A 15,458-nucleotide genomic window follows, 5' to 3' on the forward strand; every position below is an offset into this window, starting at 1 on the left:
CAAATCTAAAACTTTAGAAATCAGTTTAAAATGTTTTTTTTCTTAAATGTAAAAATAACATGCTAGTGTTTTCTGGAAGGATCATTTTCGGCTGAACACAACTTTAAAAGCTAATAAGACTCCACAAAGTCCCAGTGAGAAAAGTAACCTTCAGCCTACAGACCTCCATGAAAACCACAATCCACGCGAGTTGTTCTTAAACTTGGCCTTTTGTACAGGTAAAGCAAACAAAGCGTACCGAGTTACCTTTGATCAGAGCTACGCCGTTTCCCTGTTTACACTCAGCTTGCTAAGCTAACAGTCTGCGGGTTGTAACATATTTATGTAAGAGTGCTGTCAGGAAGCAGAATTCCCCAAAATGTCAAAGCATTCCTTTAAAGTTCCATCCCCACGATGCTAGCTTGCGTGTCAGAGCAGTCCTTCGCAATGCACGGGTGCTTGTCGGGAACACCTGATGAACACCGTTGGGTCAAACAATATGAAATGGGCCAGTCTAGAAAAACAGTTTTATTGATTTTATTAACAACTGTACATTTCTTTTCAGTGCCGACAGCATTTGCTACATACTTTGGTGTTACTCAGAGGGGACTGGTGCATTTCACCCCATTCATACTTTCTTGTGGGAAATGCTGACAAGAACCAGGAGCACAGTTTGAATTTTACACCACCTTGATTCACTAACTTGAGTTTTTCTGTTGTTTATATTTAAGTGCCATTACCACCTCCTCATTCTCCTTCTTTTTATTATTAACAAGCATCTACAGGCATCGAGCACGTCTGTAGAGACGGACCGATCCGAGCAGTCAGTTGGGTCAAATGTCTGCCTGTCTCCCCGTCACGGCCAAACAAACACGTTCCAGGAATATTGATAAGATACAAAGGGCAGAGTAATTCCAATAGCACAGATTGGACTGTTTGAGTTTGGTCTGTAGCCAGGAAATCAATGGAGCAATTCAACATCCACATTACGTCAAGTTAGCAAAAAGCACATTGTCATTCAGTTTGTGCCTGTCGCTGTGCTTCTGCTGCCAACTGAGGTCCAAGGGTTAGGCTAAGCTTAAATGTTTCCCCATCTCCCTTAAACTAACAAGGTAAAACAAACAGGGGAGAGATAGCACAGACAGAGCAGTACACTTAGTACACTTTAAAAAGAATTTCTATATATATGAATGAAATTTACATCCATGTCTTTTCACGAATCATAGTGCACCGTTCGATCCCACAGTAGTCCAAAGCAGCCGAAGCTCCATCTCACACAGAAACCGTGATTTTTTTTGTCCGGTAAGAGCACTGTGACAAAAAGGCCATTTTAAAAAAAAAAAAAAATCTACAAGTTTGGTGCTCCTCTGATTTCCAAAAAAAGATCAGCCTGCAGAATGTGCTTTAAGAAAAACAAAGCACAAAACTGTTAAAAAGTTCTCATGTCCCACTCAAATATCAAACAGAGTGGGAGGGGGAGAAAAAAAAATCACCACAAGTACACCCAGGACATGAAAATATATATATTTTTATAATATATATAAAATGTCTTATTTATTCCAATATGTACACTTTGCACAAGATGTCTGGGGAAGGAGTTTCTCACAATGAAGCGCTGCTTCACCAGGTTACATCCAAATATTCTTGAGGAAAGAAAAAAAACAAAAAAGTGCAACCCAAAAATAAACCCAAAGACGAAAGGACGAAAAAAGAAAAAAAAAGTTCATTTCTTTCCAGTACAAGCATCCTCAGGCCGACAGCGCCTCTGATTTCCACGAGTACACTTTGAGAAATCTGCAGCCCGCAGACGGCTGGTCAGGGAGAAAACTTTAATCTCAGTAGAAGTGCTGAAGCAGAGCGGAGCCTCTTTCTCTCTAGTAGATGACCTCGTAGACGGTGGCCTTCTTGTCACCGGATCCTGTCACGATGTATTTGTCATCTGCTGAGATGTCGCAGCTCAGGACGGAGGACGACTCCTTCGACTGTAGAAAGAAAAGAAAACAGAATTACCACTGAGTATTCCAAGTCATCATTTCTTTTGTGTCGGTTTTCAGGTTCTCAGTTTTGGACTCAATATTTTAACCACAAGGAGAGAAAACTATGATTTGTTCAGCACCATGTGGGTACACAGCTGTTTAATTCAGTCAGATTACTCATGAATTAGCTGCCCAACTGCCCTTCAGGTAGAATCTGCTGATGTCACATTAGGTCAAGGACAAAATATAAACCAGAAATCTGAACTGGAAAAGCCTCGGCTTGCATTTTAAAATTAAGAAACAAAACTAATGAGTTGTATACAAGTGCAGTGTGAGATTAAAACAATCTGAATTTAGCCATTTTTCCAGCCAAAATTATTCTAGGACCCATCGGCCTCTCTTTGCACTGCAGCTCCAGTTAAAAAGTTTGGACACACTCGCTCCTTCATGTCCAAACCTTCGACTGGAGCTGTGTATTCGCAGTTATCCAGTTACCTGGAATATACTGGCACCATAAGGAGTCCTCCATGCATTCAGCAGGTTGTCCTTCCCTGTGCTCACAAACCATTTACCTGCAAACACAGAACACACCTCTTTAGAGTACAATCCAATGTGTGTGTGCTGAGAGAGACACACAAACACGGTCGCTGCTGTCCTTCAGTCCTGCAATAGAGCTGTGCAGAACACAGTCAACATGTGACTGTAATAACATCATCAATGGCCATAAAAACCTGAAGGGGAAAAATTGCCACTACACCAGCAATCATAAAATGCCCATAATGAAGGAGACTCGCACCACTTCCTCTTAGATAATTATTTTAATCACCCTATGATTAATTACCCAATTGACTATTTGGCTAATGATTTAATTAGTGACAGCGCGAGCTCTGAAGCAGTGAGCTTTATTTGAATGAACTAGTTCTGTGGCGACAGAGATATGAGACGGTGCTGTGGGGGGTCTTCGGAGACTAAATGAATATGGACATTTCTAGGAGAAGTGCAGCAGTAAAACCTCATTTGTCTCAGCCTCAAACTGGAAACCAGCTGGTCTGCCTAACAGGCACAGTGATCCTCGCTAAAAAGCATTAACAAATTTCCCTAATGATCCTGTTTGTAAAGTAACTTCTCCCATGTTCACGCGTACAGTCCTCACCCCCTGAAATTCAGACTCAGTCATGTGAGCTGCATAAGTGTCACATTTCAATTTTTTACAAATAAGCTGCACTCATTAAGAGTTCATAAAAACATTCTGGAAAGCAAACAAACAGCACTTTAATCACATTCAGTCATTTCTGGATTTACACAAATGGTGGTCCTGTTTGTTTTTAATAGTACAGGGATTTTAAGTAGTAACCAGCTGCACAGAGACTGCAAAACCCTGGCCAGGCAGTGTGTAAAGATGTGGTTTCGAGCCCAAGTGGCTGTCGAGACAAGTTAAAGATCCGGAAAAATCCATGTTCACCACATTTAACAGGCGGCCAGTAAGTGGGATGTTAGGTCAGGAGTCCAAATTCTCTCACCAGTACCCCCCAAAAAAACCTATAGAGTAGCAGACTAACCACCAAGCGTCTCTAAATATTTCACATTTTATGCATTTGTCTAACTTTTCAGTTATGTTTTCTTAGCATTGCTAATACATGCTAAAGCAAGCATTCCCAAGTTGACTTTTTTCTTTTCTTTATATAATTCTGGTTGTTGGTACCAAAACCCCGTTATCAGCAATGGTTGCTCATTGTGAATGCAGAATCAGTCTAGACCACATCTTCTCATTGACAGGTATGTGATACCTGCCACACACACAAAAAAAATTACAATAGCTTAACATATTTTTGTACAAAAAACAAGCCAGTTCCTTTTTTTTTTTCATATAAATGAACTGGCTCTGTTTGGATGCCATGATGGTCCAGTGGTGAAAGCTGTCCACTTGAAGAAAGGAAGTTTGCGGTTTGAATCCAACAGTTGCCTTTTCTTTGAGGTGCTTGCGTGCTGTCCAAAGTCCAAAGTCATGCACGCTAGGTCATTTCTAAAGTGGATCTATGACAGCTGAGACAGACTCCATGCCAACGTGACCCTTAACTGGATAAGCCATTAAGAGAAAGGATGGAGAGCGCAGCTCATTGGTATTACTCATCCTCTTTGCTGCTATGACAACACTTGCTGCTCTACAGGTACTTATGTTAGAAAGTACACGTCCACTATAAGCCAAGACAAGTATAGTCACCGCATGATTAGCTTTTGTTTGTAGCACAATCATAACATTTCACTATAATCATGTCTGTTTGATCTGCTTGCAGGTTCTGTTACACGTAGTGAAGCATTGTTGTCATTAGCTCGAGTAACACACAACTTCATGTACATCCCTCATTTGGTCATGCCGTCCTTCGTGTGGGAGTATAGGATTCATGCCAAAATCTGGCACCACTCAATTACACTATAATTGCCAGATAAAAGTGAAATGAAACTTTCTTGCTCACAGGTCTGTAATATATAAACGCAGCTCTTCCTCTGGTACTTACCACAGTAGGCGAACTTGAGTGAAAGAACGCAGCTTTCGTGCAGGTGCAGCTGGTACTTGTCAGGCTTGGTGTGGTGGAGCACCTCCACATTGCTGCTCTCCATACCCACAGCCAGCCATTCCCCAGTGGGACAGTAGCCCAATGAGAAGATCTGCAACAAGCACAGAGCAGGATCAGCAACAACATCAAAGCAGCCAAGAATCCCCCAACCAGAATCATTAAAACAACCCTTAACTGCTACTTCTAAACTGAATGCCTAAGACATGTCAGAAAGGTTACTCAGTACTATAACTGGATGAACAGAAACATTTTTTCCCCACTTTTTCTTACCTGTGAGGTAAAGTCATGCTGCTGGAGCTGTCGTCCTTCCCTCAAATCCCAGGAGCGGACCGTGTTATCGAGACCTCCGGTCCACAGTTTGGTCCCGTCGTGGGAGATGTCGATACAGCTGGCTCCATCCGTGTGGCCCTGGAACTGCCTGGAACAACAAGATGCCAAAACTTAGACCAGGAACAAAGAAAGTTCTCCATGCAGGTGTCTTATGTTGACGTTTGGCCGTTTTGTTAAATGCAGTGTTTAAAACAAATCCCCTGCTCCAAAGCACTGACCTGACCAGGGTCTGGTTATGGAGGTCCCACACAGCGATGTTTCCATCGGAGCAGCAGGAAAAGCAGACCTTGGCGTCAGGGCTGATAGCCAGTGCGTAGCAAGCTGGGGCAGAGGAAGTGAGCTCAGCCTTTATGCGGGGCGTCTGTGAGGCCAGGTCCCAGATGGTCAGTGTGCTGGCCTCGCCACCCACTATTAGGGTGCGGCCATCAGGCAACAGCTTGCACGAGCGGATGTAATTGTCTCTGTTCTGGAGCATAAACAAAGACAGGGTATCGCCCCAATCTTAATGACTGGATGTAATCTGTGTGTTGTGTTTTTTTTCCTACATGTGAAATATCTGCATAATTAGTGATTTGAAGAAGACACTGTTACATTTCTGCTGAAAAACAAAGACATCAGCGACGCACATCAGTGTATTCATTTAAGGCTTCCTTTTTTTAAACTCAAAAGCAGCTTTTCTTTGACAAGTTTTCACACTGTAGCCGACTCTTGTTTCTGATACAGCGAATATGTGGATGTCAGCGTTAACAAGAGATGCAGAAAGAACGTGTGGGGCTGCAGCTGTTGGCCAGCCTCTGAGAAAGCAAGAAGACAGATCAATAGGACCGTGGGAGCTCTTGGTGGAATTAAAACAGCACCCTGATGACTTTATAAGACCCGATTGCACTCTGGACGAACCTTAAGGGTGTTGGAGGCCAGACGAGTGTAACTGCATGAAGCCACGGTATCAAAATGAGAAACGGGAGGCAGTTGGGAGGAAGTAATGAGCTGGGTAATGGCAGACAGGGTTGGCCAATCAGAACATCATTACTCAGCAGGCTCCCCCCCCTTACCAAGGATTATTTCAGCACAGCAGTGAGACACTATGCTGAATTATTCACATCTGTGTCTGCTGGGATCAGGAGGAAAGCTACTGGGGGATGTGGGGTCAAGCTACATTTGATGCTTAAGAAAACTCTTAATGAAGTGACCAATCACACAGACTTCATGAAACATGAATGCATTATGTCTGTGCTCTAGTTGGAAGCCTTACAACAGCTAGTCTAATGGCACGCATCTAAATCACATTTCACACTTTCTCCTCCTGAGACTTCTAACGAAATAACAAAGTTACCAGGCAGTCGAGTTGGGACACTGGGCTCTTGCTGCCTGGCTGGCTGATGTCCCAGATCTTGACACAACCCTTGCCGCCGGTGTAGACGTGACGTGTGGGATTGCTGATGGTGACGGCGCACACCACTTCCCCGTGGCTGAGTGTGTTGATCTGGCGAGCGTGCCGTGGGATGCCTGGTCCTATCAGTGCATCTGGAGGGAAGGGCACGGGCTGCATCTGACCATCTGCACTTACGTGAAAAGAATAGGCTCTGCAGAACAGAGAGGAATGGAAAAGCTCATCAGAAGTTCAAGCAATCCATTAAATGCAAATCTAGTTTAAACACAAAACCTTTGGGTTGTAAGTAAGAAAGAAAAATTAAATACTCACGGTTTTCCTCCAGAAATGGAAGTGAGGCTGCCTGGCAGCCCAGAGGCTCTCATGTGAGGATGTGGGTCGAAGCCCGCCTGCATAAGCAAAACGGCGGAACAGTTAGCAAACAACCTGCAAAGATAAATCAGGCTAAGCTAACATTCGGATTGCAGCCTTGCTTTAGGTGCTTACGCCTCGGGGAACCCTTGTACCATTGTTTCCAGGCAAATCCCTTAAAAGGCACAGACTGAGCTTCACTGCATACAGAGGAGCTTTGCACAAGGCTATAACATCCCACATGCTAATGCTAATGAAGGCCTGAGAGATTTTCAAACATCGAGATGCATTTGAGGCCAAGATTTATTTATTTTTCTCTAGTCTTTAGAATGCTAACTAGCCAACATCAAAGTAAAGGAGCTGGGCCGTCTTTCTACTTTCTCATTATGTACGAACAACAAGCTGCAGCCAGCCAAGCAGAAATATTCACAATGAGTTATGGAAATGCAGAAGGAATGCTCAAGTTTCTCAAAGTCATTTTGCAAACACAACCTACTGTAGCGGCGGATAATAAATACAGCTGTTCGCGAGGGCTGCCGTTATCTAACGCGCAAATCATTATTTATTCAGATGTGTGTGATAAATCCTCATTTTCACTAATAAATGCTTTATAGAAGCTGGAATGGTTACAATTGGCGAGCGTCCGTAGGCGGCGGCGGCTGCAGCGCTCATCTGTGGGGAAATGAGACCCGGATACACGCCAGGACTCGTCAGGGATCCGTTCATCTCGTGATGACCCATCATGGCAAAGGGAGTAGCATAAGAACCGGCGATGGACAGGGGGGTACGCAGGGCTGGTGCGGCTGACGGAGAGAAAAAACAAACAAACAAAAAAAACGATTTGTAAAAACCTCATAGAAGAAAGAATCATTCATTCTGTTAGGCGTCAAACAGTGATTGGTTACGGTGAGCGCAGGGTTGCATTGAAAATTGCATTACATGGTTAGGGGGTTAGGAATTGGGAGCAGCTTTGCGTGAGGTGTTTTTGTCAAATTTTAAAATGAACTTTAAATGTGAAGGAGATTTTTTTTTCCCCTTGGTCCAATAAGACCCCAGTCAAATTCAGTTGAAATTCAAATTCTTAGTTGTTATGGTGGTTGGTGCTGGGAACTACACATTTTTCCTAACACCCAGTCGGTGCTGGCTTGTCTGTGGGCCTGTATGACTGGATGTGATATATGGATGATTTGATTACAGAAAAACACCCCCCCCCCCCCCCGCCCCCTCCCAGAAAAAAACAAAAAAAACAGTATCTTGCAGATACTCACCCAATGCCTCCATCATGCCGGACGGTTTGCCCATAGTTAGAGGCCGCAGTCCTGGAGTGGTGCTTGTTCCAGGTGTCGGCGCCTCGTTCCTCGGTGTAGGCGTGTTTGACTTCAAGCTTGGCGTAGATGACTTGTCATTCTAAAAAACAGAGATAGTCTTCAACTTTTAACCTCAGTGTGATTTGGATCCTATTACTGAAAGTTGTAAGTTCACATGTGCATGCACGTACACATGGGCACACAAACAGCATCCATACCAGAGTTCAAAATCCCCCACAGAGTCAAAAATACCCTCACTGGCAGGAAAATCCAGAGTGACAATCTGAGTGGACGGCTTGAGGTAATCCAATCTAACACTGACACTTCCATTACAGCCATGGTGTGTGTTTGTGTGTTTGGGGGTACGGATATTAACCTTTGCTTAGAAGTCAAGCTTATTAGGAGTGGCTAGACATTCAAGATGATGTCCCAAACACCTCTTATAATTAATCCAAATCCTTCAATGTTTGGCAAATGGGAGGCTGAAGAAGTGGGGGTTTAGCCTAGTGACATTATAGGTGGAGAGAGATGATGTGGATTATAAAGCTATCCTAATCCTTAGCTTTACAAAAAACATTTCACTAACATAGCCGTGTCAGTGAACACTTCAGTATTAGAGAAAGTGGGAGTTGGAAGGAGAGAAGATGAGTTGCAGCATAAAAAGACAGAGACAGCAGTTCCCCCGCTGCTGTGTCTCTGGGTTATTTACAGCCTGAGGCCGAGGGAGAAATGACCATTTATTGGGTAAGCCATAAAGGAGATTGAGAGGGCTGAGCCATAGGGTTTGATTTCCTGAGAGTGCATCTACCCTCTGCCCTCGCAAGCCCCGCATAGCAGCTAACTGCTAAGCCTGCGTATTAGTGTTTCACACAGACATCCACTTCACTTGACAAATGCTCTTTAGCGTGTCAGTTCAGCCTCCCCTGCCCTTCCGCTGTAACCTCCTTATTTCAGCTTCTCTCTAGTCTTGCAGCGTGTCCCTGACACTCACATGGGCGTGGTCCTTAGCTTTAGAGGACGGCGTGCTGCCTGAAGAGGCGACAGAGGCGGGGCTGTTGGGGGCAGCATCTTTCTTCAGGACTCGTGATTTATCCAGCCCGTTTTCAGGAGGGGAGTGAGCGGGGCTAACTCGAGGGGTGGCCGGATCCTAGAGAGTTAAATGAGACAGACAGAGAGCGAGACTGAGCAAACAGACTGGAGGAAAGCCACTGGCATGTACATGTAGGTCAAACAAACCGGGGCCTCATGTGCAAACACAGATAAATATACTCATGCACGTTCACATTCTCCTTCTCACACACACATGCACGCACTTCTCATTCACCTGTCACCCCCTTTTTCTTTGTATTCTTTGTCGCACTTTCTGCATGAGTGGCAAAAGAAATACAGCAAGTAAACACACACTCATCGCACACAACCAATATTTTGACAGACTTTTTAGCAATGTGGAAAGGTGTTGAGGCTTCGGCAGACAAAAGAGAGCTGTGTTTAGTTTTGTGTGCAGCCTTCACACTGAAAAATGTGACTGAGCAGCTCCGTTTAATTGCAGTCTTACCTCATTGGATACATCCACCACCAAGTCGTCACTTTTGTCTCCATCACTGTCCTGAAATGACGGAGTAACGGGTTAGCTCACTGGGACGGCTAAAATTACAGCATAAACCAAAGCAGTCCACATTTTTGACCAGACCAGATGTGAAGACTGAGAATGAATGAGCTACAGGATTATTTGCTGCACACAGAGAAAAGTTCAAAATGCTAAATGTAACACTTTGCCACAGTTTCTAATATTTACATTTTCAATGAAGTGTCTTTGGGACAACTTTGCAACCTGGCATTAATTTTAACTAATATGAAGACAAGTCTGTGGATAGAAACAGTATGCACGTAATAAACTTTGCATTTAGTGTTAAGTAAGTTTCATTACTAAGCTAACTGAATAAACTCAGGTATACCCTTCCAGGAAAACAGCAATTAGCAATTGAAAGGTAAATTTTGAAACGAAACAGGCTACAAACATCATTATTTTTGTATTATTTGGACGGAAAGTAAACAATCACTCACATATCTGCTCATGCTGTCTTTGTCGTCCACTTTGCGTTTCTTGGACTCGAGACCATAGTCTGATGAGCTGCGGTGCTTCTCGCTTGCTGCCCGCAGGCTGTCTGATGGCGAAACTGAGTTATTCTGCCAACAAGAACATGCAGACAGACCACATCAGTCTCCAGTTCCCTTTTAGACTCTTTAAAACAATAAATATCCTGAACTATATGTGCTTAAAGAGCTATGAGGACATTACGGTGTGTTGCATTATGTAGAATTGCATTTTAACAAATCTCTGAAACAAACTCATCTTGCAGCACTTTAAGCTGCTGTCTTGGCAACCCAATACTGCAAATGAATGGAGTTATCGGTTGAGTGGAGCCTGTGATGTAGAGCAAACTCTTTTCTGCCAGATTGTGCCCTTCAGCAAAGTCACTGTTTTGTAGTTTAAATGCAGCAGGTGACAAACCTTGATGAGAGGCGCATGCTACCGAGCAGTGCGTTTTCACCCAGAGAGGACTCTAGTGCCCTTTCCTTTGTCAGACCAGTAACACTATTGGGTGCAAAGCTAACTGGACAACAATCCTAGACTGAGGAAACAGCTAACGCATAAACACAGAGAACACCAATGGGAGACTGGTACACAAGGTGATGAAAGACAATTGAGCAGAGGCAAAGAGGAAAAAAAATTGAAGCATGCACACACACAAGAAAGCCAGAAACACCCTACCAACTCAACAAGCCACATTCATAACAGTACTGCCTAACAGTAAGTACATGCAAATAAAAACAAAACTGACCACAAAAACCAAGTCTAAGGCTGCTGTTCCTGTATGTGTGCTTATCTCTGTAATGTGACAGGTCACAGCAAAAAAAAAACACTGACTGTAAAGTTCATGAAAATGAACTAATTTTTTTTAAAAAAGAGGAAGCAAAGAAAGAGGCCACTAAGGGAACCTGGACCAGAGAGCAAAGTGAAAGAGGGTGCTGCCAGCAGAGAAAAGAGCCATGAAAGAGAGAGTGAGAAAATGAAGGGGAAAGGAAGAAAAAAAACAGAAAAGAAAATGAAGGCAGACAAGAGAGCAAAACAGGAAAGGAACTTGGCAAGCAATGAGAGCATAGCAGTGTGGCAATGAGTCCTCCCCACTAGTGGGAATGCTCGGACAGGCTGGCACTCTCTCAGAAGCCGCAAACGGGGTTTTTGTAGTCTGGGCGCTGGTGTGGTGGGGTGGCACTGCCAAACAGGCCGAAAGGCAGGGGGGAGAAGGAGGGAGGAAGTGTAGGCGAGCACACCCTGAAGATAGCCCACACTGTTAGGTAGCTCAACAAATCCCTGCCTTCATCAGAGACAGAAAGGCCTGGTGAAAGAGGCAGTAGGGAGGTTTCTGACATATTGGCTGACTCAAAAAGAAAGAACAGCATAGAAAGGTAACAGCTTGAAAACTTAGTGAGATAAAAACCTCCTAAATTGAGGAGAGTGTGAGAGAAAAAAGTGTGCTGGAGGAGTTAATAGCATACACTTCCACTACAGTTGCCCAACCATTTACGCTAACCAAGCAGCTTTTGGCCTCCTCCTCAGGTTCAGCTGCTGTTGTGGAAGAGTTTTAATCTGGTTTGGTGCAAAGATAGACCGATAAAAATCTACTGCAGCCTGTCTGTGTATCTGAGTCTGAAGCCTTTCAAGGATTGCTTAGACTCAATAACCCTGCACTTGCCTCCAACTCCAGTATCAGATGACCTGACACAAAAGGACAGGAAGACTGTGTGCACAAACTGGAAAAGAGAGGGAGAAGACTGTGGCGGGGAGATCAGGTAAGGTGGCGTTGGCAGCCGCTTGTCACCACATGAGAAGAGGGACGAGTTTGGGTTCCCTTCAGACATGAGTGGGTCCATTCAGGATGGTCAGTCAATGGGAACTCAATCTGGCCAAGCAGATCCAACAGAGCGCTGCACTCTGGCTAACAGAGCTTTAAGCTAGCCCAATAAACAAGGACCTTAACATGAGAAGGAAGAGAGACTGTGACGGCGAGAGACTGGAGGGTGAATCAAAAAAAGCGCTGGAAAGGAATGAATGACTAAGATAAGAATACAGAGCAGAAAAATAATAGAATTAGCAAAAGAAAAGGAGACAGGTAGATAAGAGGGGATGTAAAGAGCCAGGTAGGGGACACATGCAACCAGTAAATCCTTTAAGGTGGTTAGGGATGAAGAGAAGGAGAGTCAAAGTCGCTTTTAATTGTGCTGAAATTAAAGGAGGTTGCTGACTACTAATCCTTGCCCAGTGATTGGAGTCATTTTCCACCTGGATTAGATGGCACTGGCTTATTTGGCCAGACGTAATTATTTGATTCAGTCAGCTTATACCCCTGTGACCACAGCAGTGTGTGTGTGTGTGTGTGTGTGTGTGTGTGTCCGCACATGAGTTTCTATTGAACAAAGGGCTGTCGTCTATGTAAAGACACCTAATCACCAAACACAGTAAGCAAGAGAGCGACACACAGGAGACGGAGAGTCAACGTACCGTGCTCGACTCGCGTTCTTTCAGAGGAATGGCCAGGGGCGAGTGAAAAGATGAGGGGCCAGGAGAGAGAAAAGCAAAACACAAATTAGTATGGGTGTCACCAGGATTACTCATATCAGCAACTCAGCAGTATTGATTTTGATACCACTTGGAAAACACGTTTAATTTTCATATTTAAGATCAACAATTATTAACCTGATACCTCAATTGCTGATATGTTAATGGCTTTTAAAGCCTTAATACTAATGGTAAAGGAATGATTACAACTTATGTTGTCTTGTGTCAGAATAAACTATTTTCATGCTGACATATCAAGGGATTGACAAGAACAACATCTAAAATCTAATATAAAAAAAACTTTGTCACACAAGCATTTGGTACAAAAACATTTAAAAACCCATATTGATGTGTTTCACTCATTAATATATTTGGCTGGAGAAAGCAGTGCTTGGCAGCTACAGTTAGCCATCATCCCTAAAATGCCATAGGCAGCGTGTTTGTTTGTGTGTGGCAGGCTTTGCTCCTCACCTCGGTGCTCCAGGTCGTGGTGGTTCTTCTCATCCTTCACAGGCAGGTGGGCTTGGCTGCCAAGAGCGCCTAGAGCCAGCAGGCCGGAGCCAGCGCCCGTCACGGGGGGGATGCCGGGCGGCTGCAGGCCTGAAGGGTGAGGGGGCAGTTGGACCGGGGGACCGTGGGCAGCGTGAGAGAGGTGCTGAGCCTGAAGCTGCTGCTGCTGCAAACAAACGCAGAGAGACGGGAGACACGACAGAGGACAAGTGGGTCGGCTGGGAAGTGGAATCATGAACGAACACACTCTGCTGCATTAGAGCTGGCTTTGACGACATTCAGTTGAAAGCCAAACAGTTTATGCGTAATAGCTGCCTGCAAGTCTCCGCCAACATGTGGATCCAGCTCCACCAGGAAAGTGTGAAATACCAATCACTACTTCCCAGAAAAACTGACAGGTGTTTGAGTATAAAGATATTCAATTTAAATTCCTATTAAAGAAAGCAAATCAGAACAAGGAGGAGCTGCAGCCACATGATATTTACCATTTGAGGCTTGAGCAACACTTGAATTACAAACTGCCCCAAAAAGGCTGTTTCACCAGCGATGTAAAAGTTAGCAAACCCGTGCAGAGTTTGCACACAGATGACTCATAATGTTCCTCCTCTGAAAGGACCCCGACCTCACGTTTGTTCTACACGTCTGGTTCTCTTTTTAAAAATCACGCTCTGCACTCATTACCACACTGATACGCTTATCACTGCAAGCTTTACAAATTGCTCATTGTTTGATGGTACGTGACCTTTATCTGACAACTGTGTTTGACTGAATAACGCGTCACCTGTGGTCGCCAAAAACGATACGCTTTTGTTCACTCCCAAACCGCTGTGCTTCAATCATAGCCGGGACAGTTTAAAAAAAAAAAATCAATAGGTCTACACTTGAAAACCTCAAAACCTTTCAACATTCTGGAAAACCAAGCAAGCATGCACTCCTTCAGCAAAATGCTGTTAAGCAGAGACGGCGGAGAACACACACGCCTCCCATGACGCCCTGAATGTGTCTGTGAGAGAGGCAACCAGAGAGGAGAGAGTAGATAGACAGGAGTTAAATAGCCACTCAGGCAAGAGGGAAGCAAGTGCTTTAAAACAAGGTTAAATAACACTTAGCACATCCATCAACTGCCTCTCCAAAAAGGGAAAAAAAAACATGATTGCTATTCTGCTTGCTAGACAGAACTTCAATAAGCTCATCCATACATTCATTACATAAAATGGAGAAACTAGACAAGGGTATATCTAGTGACTTCCCACATTTAAAGGCTTATTTAGCAGTTGGCCATTATTCAGTCAGCTCATTATGCCGAGCTGGACCTGAAATCGTACAATGGATATAAGCAACTGAGGGGTGGCATTGTTAATCGATATTGTACTGCTTTGCCGAGCAGCCTATTTGTTGTGAAAAAAGGGAAAAAGTGAGAAGGGGGAAAAGAAAAAACGAGAGAGAGAGCGGAAGGGGCAGCCAGAACAAGAAAAGGAGGGAGAGGCAGAATCAGAAAATAACAAGAGAATGAAAGAGAGTGAGCGAGGGATTGAGGCAGGGACGTCCCTATTGAGTGTGCCTAATGAGGAAAAGCGTGCAGGGATCATTATCAAGAAGCCTCATTAGCGAGCTATGGCTGAGGAGGAGGAGAGACGAGGGAAGGGAGTCGTGAGGTGCAGAGAGCGAGAGAGAAGAGAGAAAAAAGAGGGGGGGAAAAAAAAAATTCAGAAAATAAATTGCCTCCAATTCAATATTCATGGATAAAGAGCTGGCTTCCTTTCACACTTATCTTTTTTCATTATGTGTAAATGCCGCAGCAGCTCAGGCAACTTCCACAGGAAACAGGCAATTAAAGTTAACTAGGCGAAGCTGGCTCCCTGCAGAACAGTACTGTCAGGTGGAACAAGCATCAACAGCACCAGCACAAACCAGCTGGCACCCTGGCTTAATAAGTCTGGCAATGATCGCCACATTACCCACTTATTCTGTGCTTTACAACAGTTTCGAGCTCATCGTATCTTCTTCGGTCGTCACAACAAAGACTCTAAGATTTGGATTACAACCTATGTTTGAAGCAGAATACAGCAGTGGAAGAACGGGGGTAACATTTCTGAGGTTAGTCGTCGAATAAAGAGATAACGTTCTCTCAAATGCACAACACCAGAGTCGGGCAGAGTAGAGACCAAAAATAACCCGACACGCCCCAAGCTGTCCTTTGTCTCCAAAAGGCATCATTTCCCTTCACAAAAAACAGACATTTCATTGCAAGCTAATCATTCAAAACCCTCCTCTCAACACTGACCGTGAAGGCTGGGTAGACGCCACGAGGCGGGTGCAGGTGCTGGGTCAGAGGAGAGAGCAGAGATTCAGAGGTAGGGCTGCACCTGATGGCTATTTTTAATACAATCATTTATTTTTCCTCATTAAATTGACAAA

General features: G+C 44.2%; 1 protein-coding gene across 12 annotated transcripts in view; it reads right to left on the reverse strand.

Moving 5' to 3' along the window:
- Window positions 1–492: 492 nt before the first annotated feature.
- tle3b (TLE family member 3, transcriptional corepressor b) overlaps window positions 493–15,458 on the reverse strand; it is a 29,253-nt gene continuing 14,287 nt past the window's right edge. For 3 of the 12 annotated variants that reach the window (XM_085155366.1, XM_085155378.1, XM_085155359.1), the window contains exons 8-22: window positions 15,325–15,363; window positions 13,001–13,206; window positions 12,474–12,531; window positions 9,974–10,096; window positions 9,465–9,515; window positions 8,901–9,056; window positions 7,871–8,009; window positions 7,233–7,405; window positions 6,564–6,640; window positions 6,195–6,444; window positions 5,080–5,327; window positions 4,802–4,949; window positions 4,472–4,622; window positions 2,451–2,527; window positions 493–1,961 (exon numbers count right to left, since the gene is read on the reverse strand). In XM_085155366.1, coding sequence (XP_085011492.1) covers window positions 1,854–1,961; window positions 2,451–2,527; window positions 4,472–4,622; window positions 4,802–4,949; window positions 5,080–5,327; window positions 6,195–6,444; window positions 6,564–6,640; window positions 7,233–7,405; window positions 7,871–8,009; window positions 8,901–9,056; window positions 9,465–9,515; window positions 9,974–10,096; window positions 12,474–12,531; window positions 13,001–13,206; window positions 15,325–15,363 — 2,004 coding nt within the window. In that variant the 3' untranslated portion in view covers window positions 493–1,853. The remainder of the gene's footprint in view (window positions 1,962–2,450; window positions 2,528–4,471; window positions 4,623–4,801; window positions 4,950–5,079; window positions 5,328–6,194; window positions 6,445–6,563; window positions 6,641–7,232; window positions 7,406–7,870; window positions 8,010–8,900; window positions 9,057–9,464; window positions 9,516–9,973; window positions 10,097–12,473; window positions 12,532–13,000; window positions 13,207–15,324; window positions 15,364–15,458) is intronic. The other 9 variants (XM_085155386.1, XM_085155375.1, XM_085155404.1 and 6 more) reach the window with 5 other exon arrangements.

The sequence above is a fragment of the Neolamprologus multifasciatus genome, chromosome 1 (genome assembly GCF_963576455.1).
Source record: "Neolamprologus multifasciatus chromosome 1, fNeoMul1.2, whole genome shotgun sequence".
Classification (NCBI taxonomy): Eukaryota; Metazoa; Chordata; class Actinopteri; order Cichliformes; family Cichlidae; genus Neolamprologus; species Neolamprologus multifasciatus.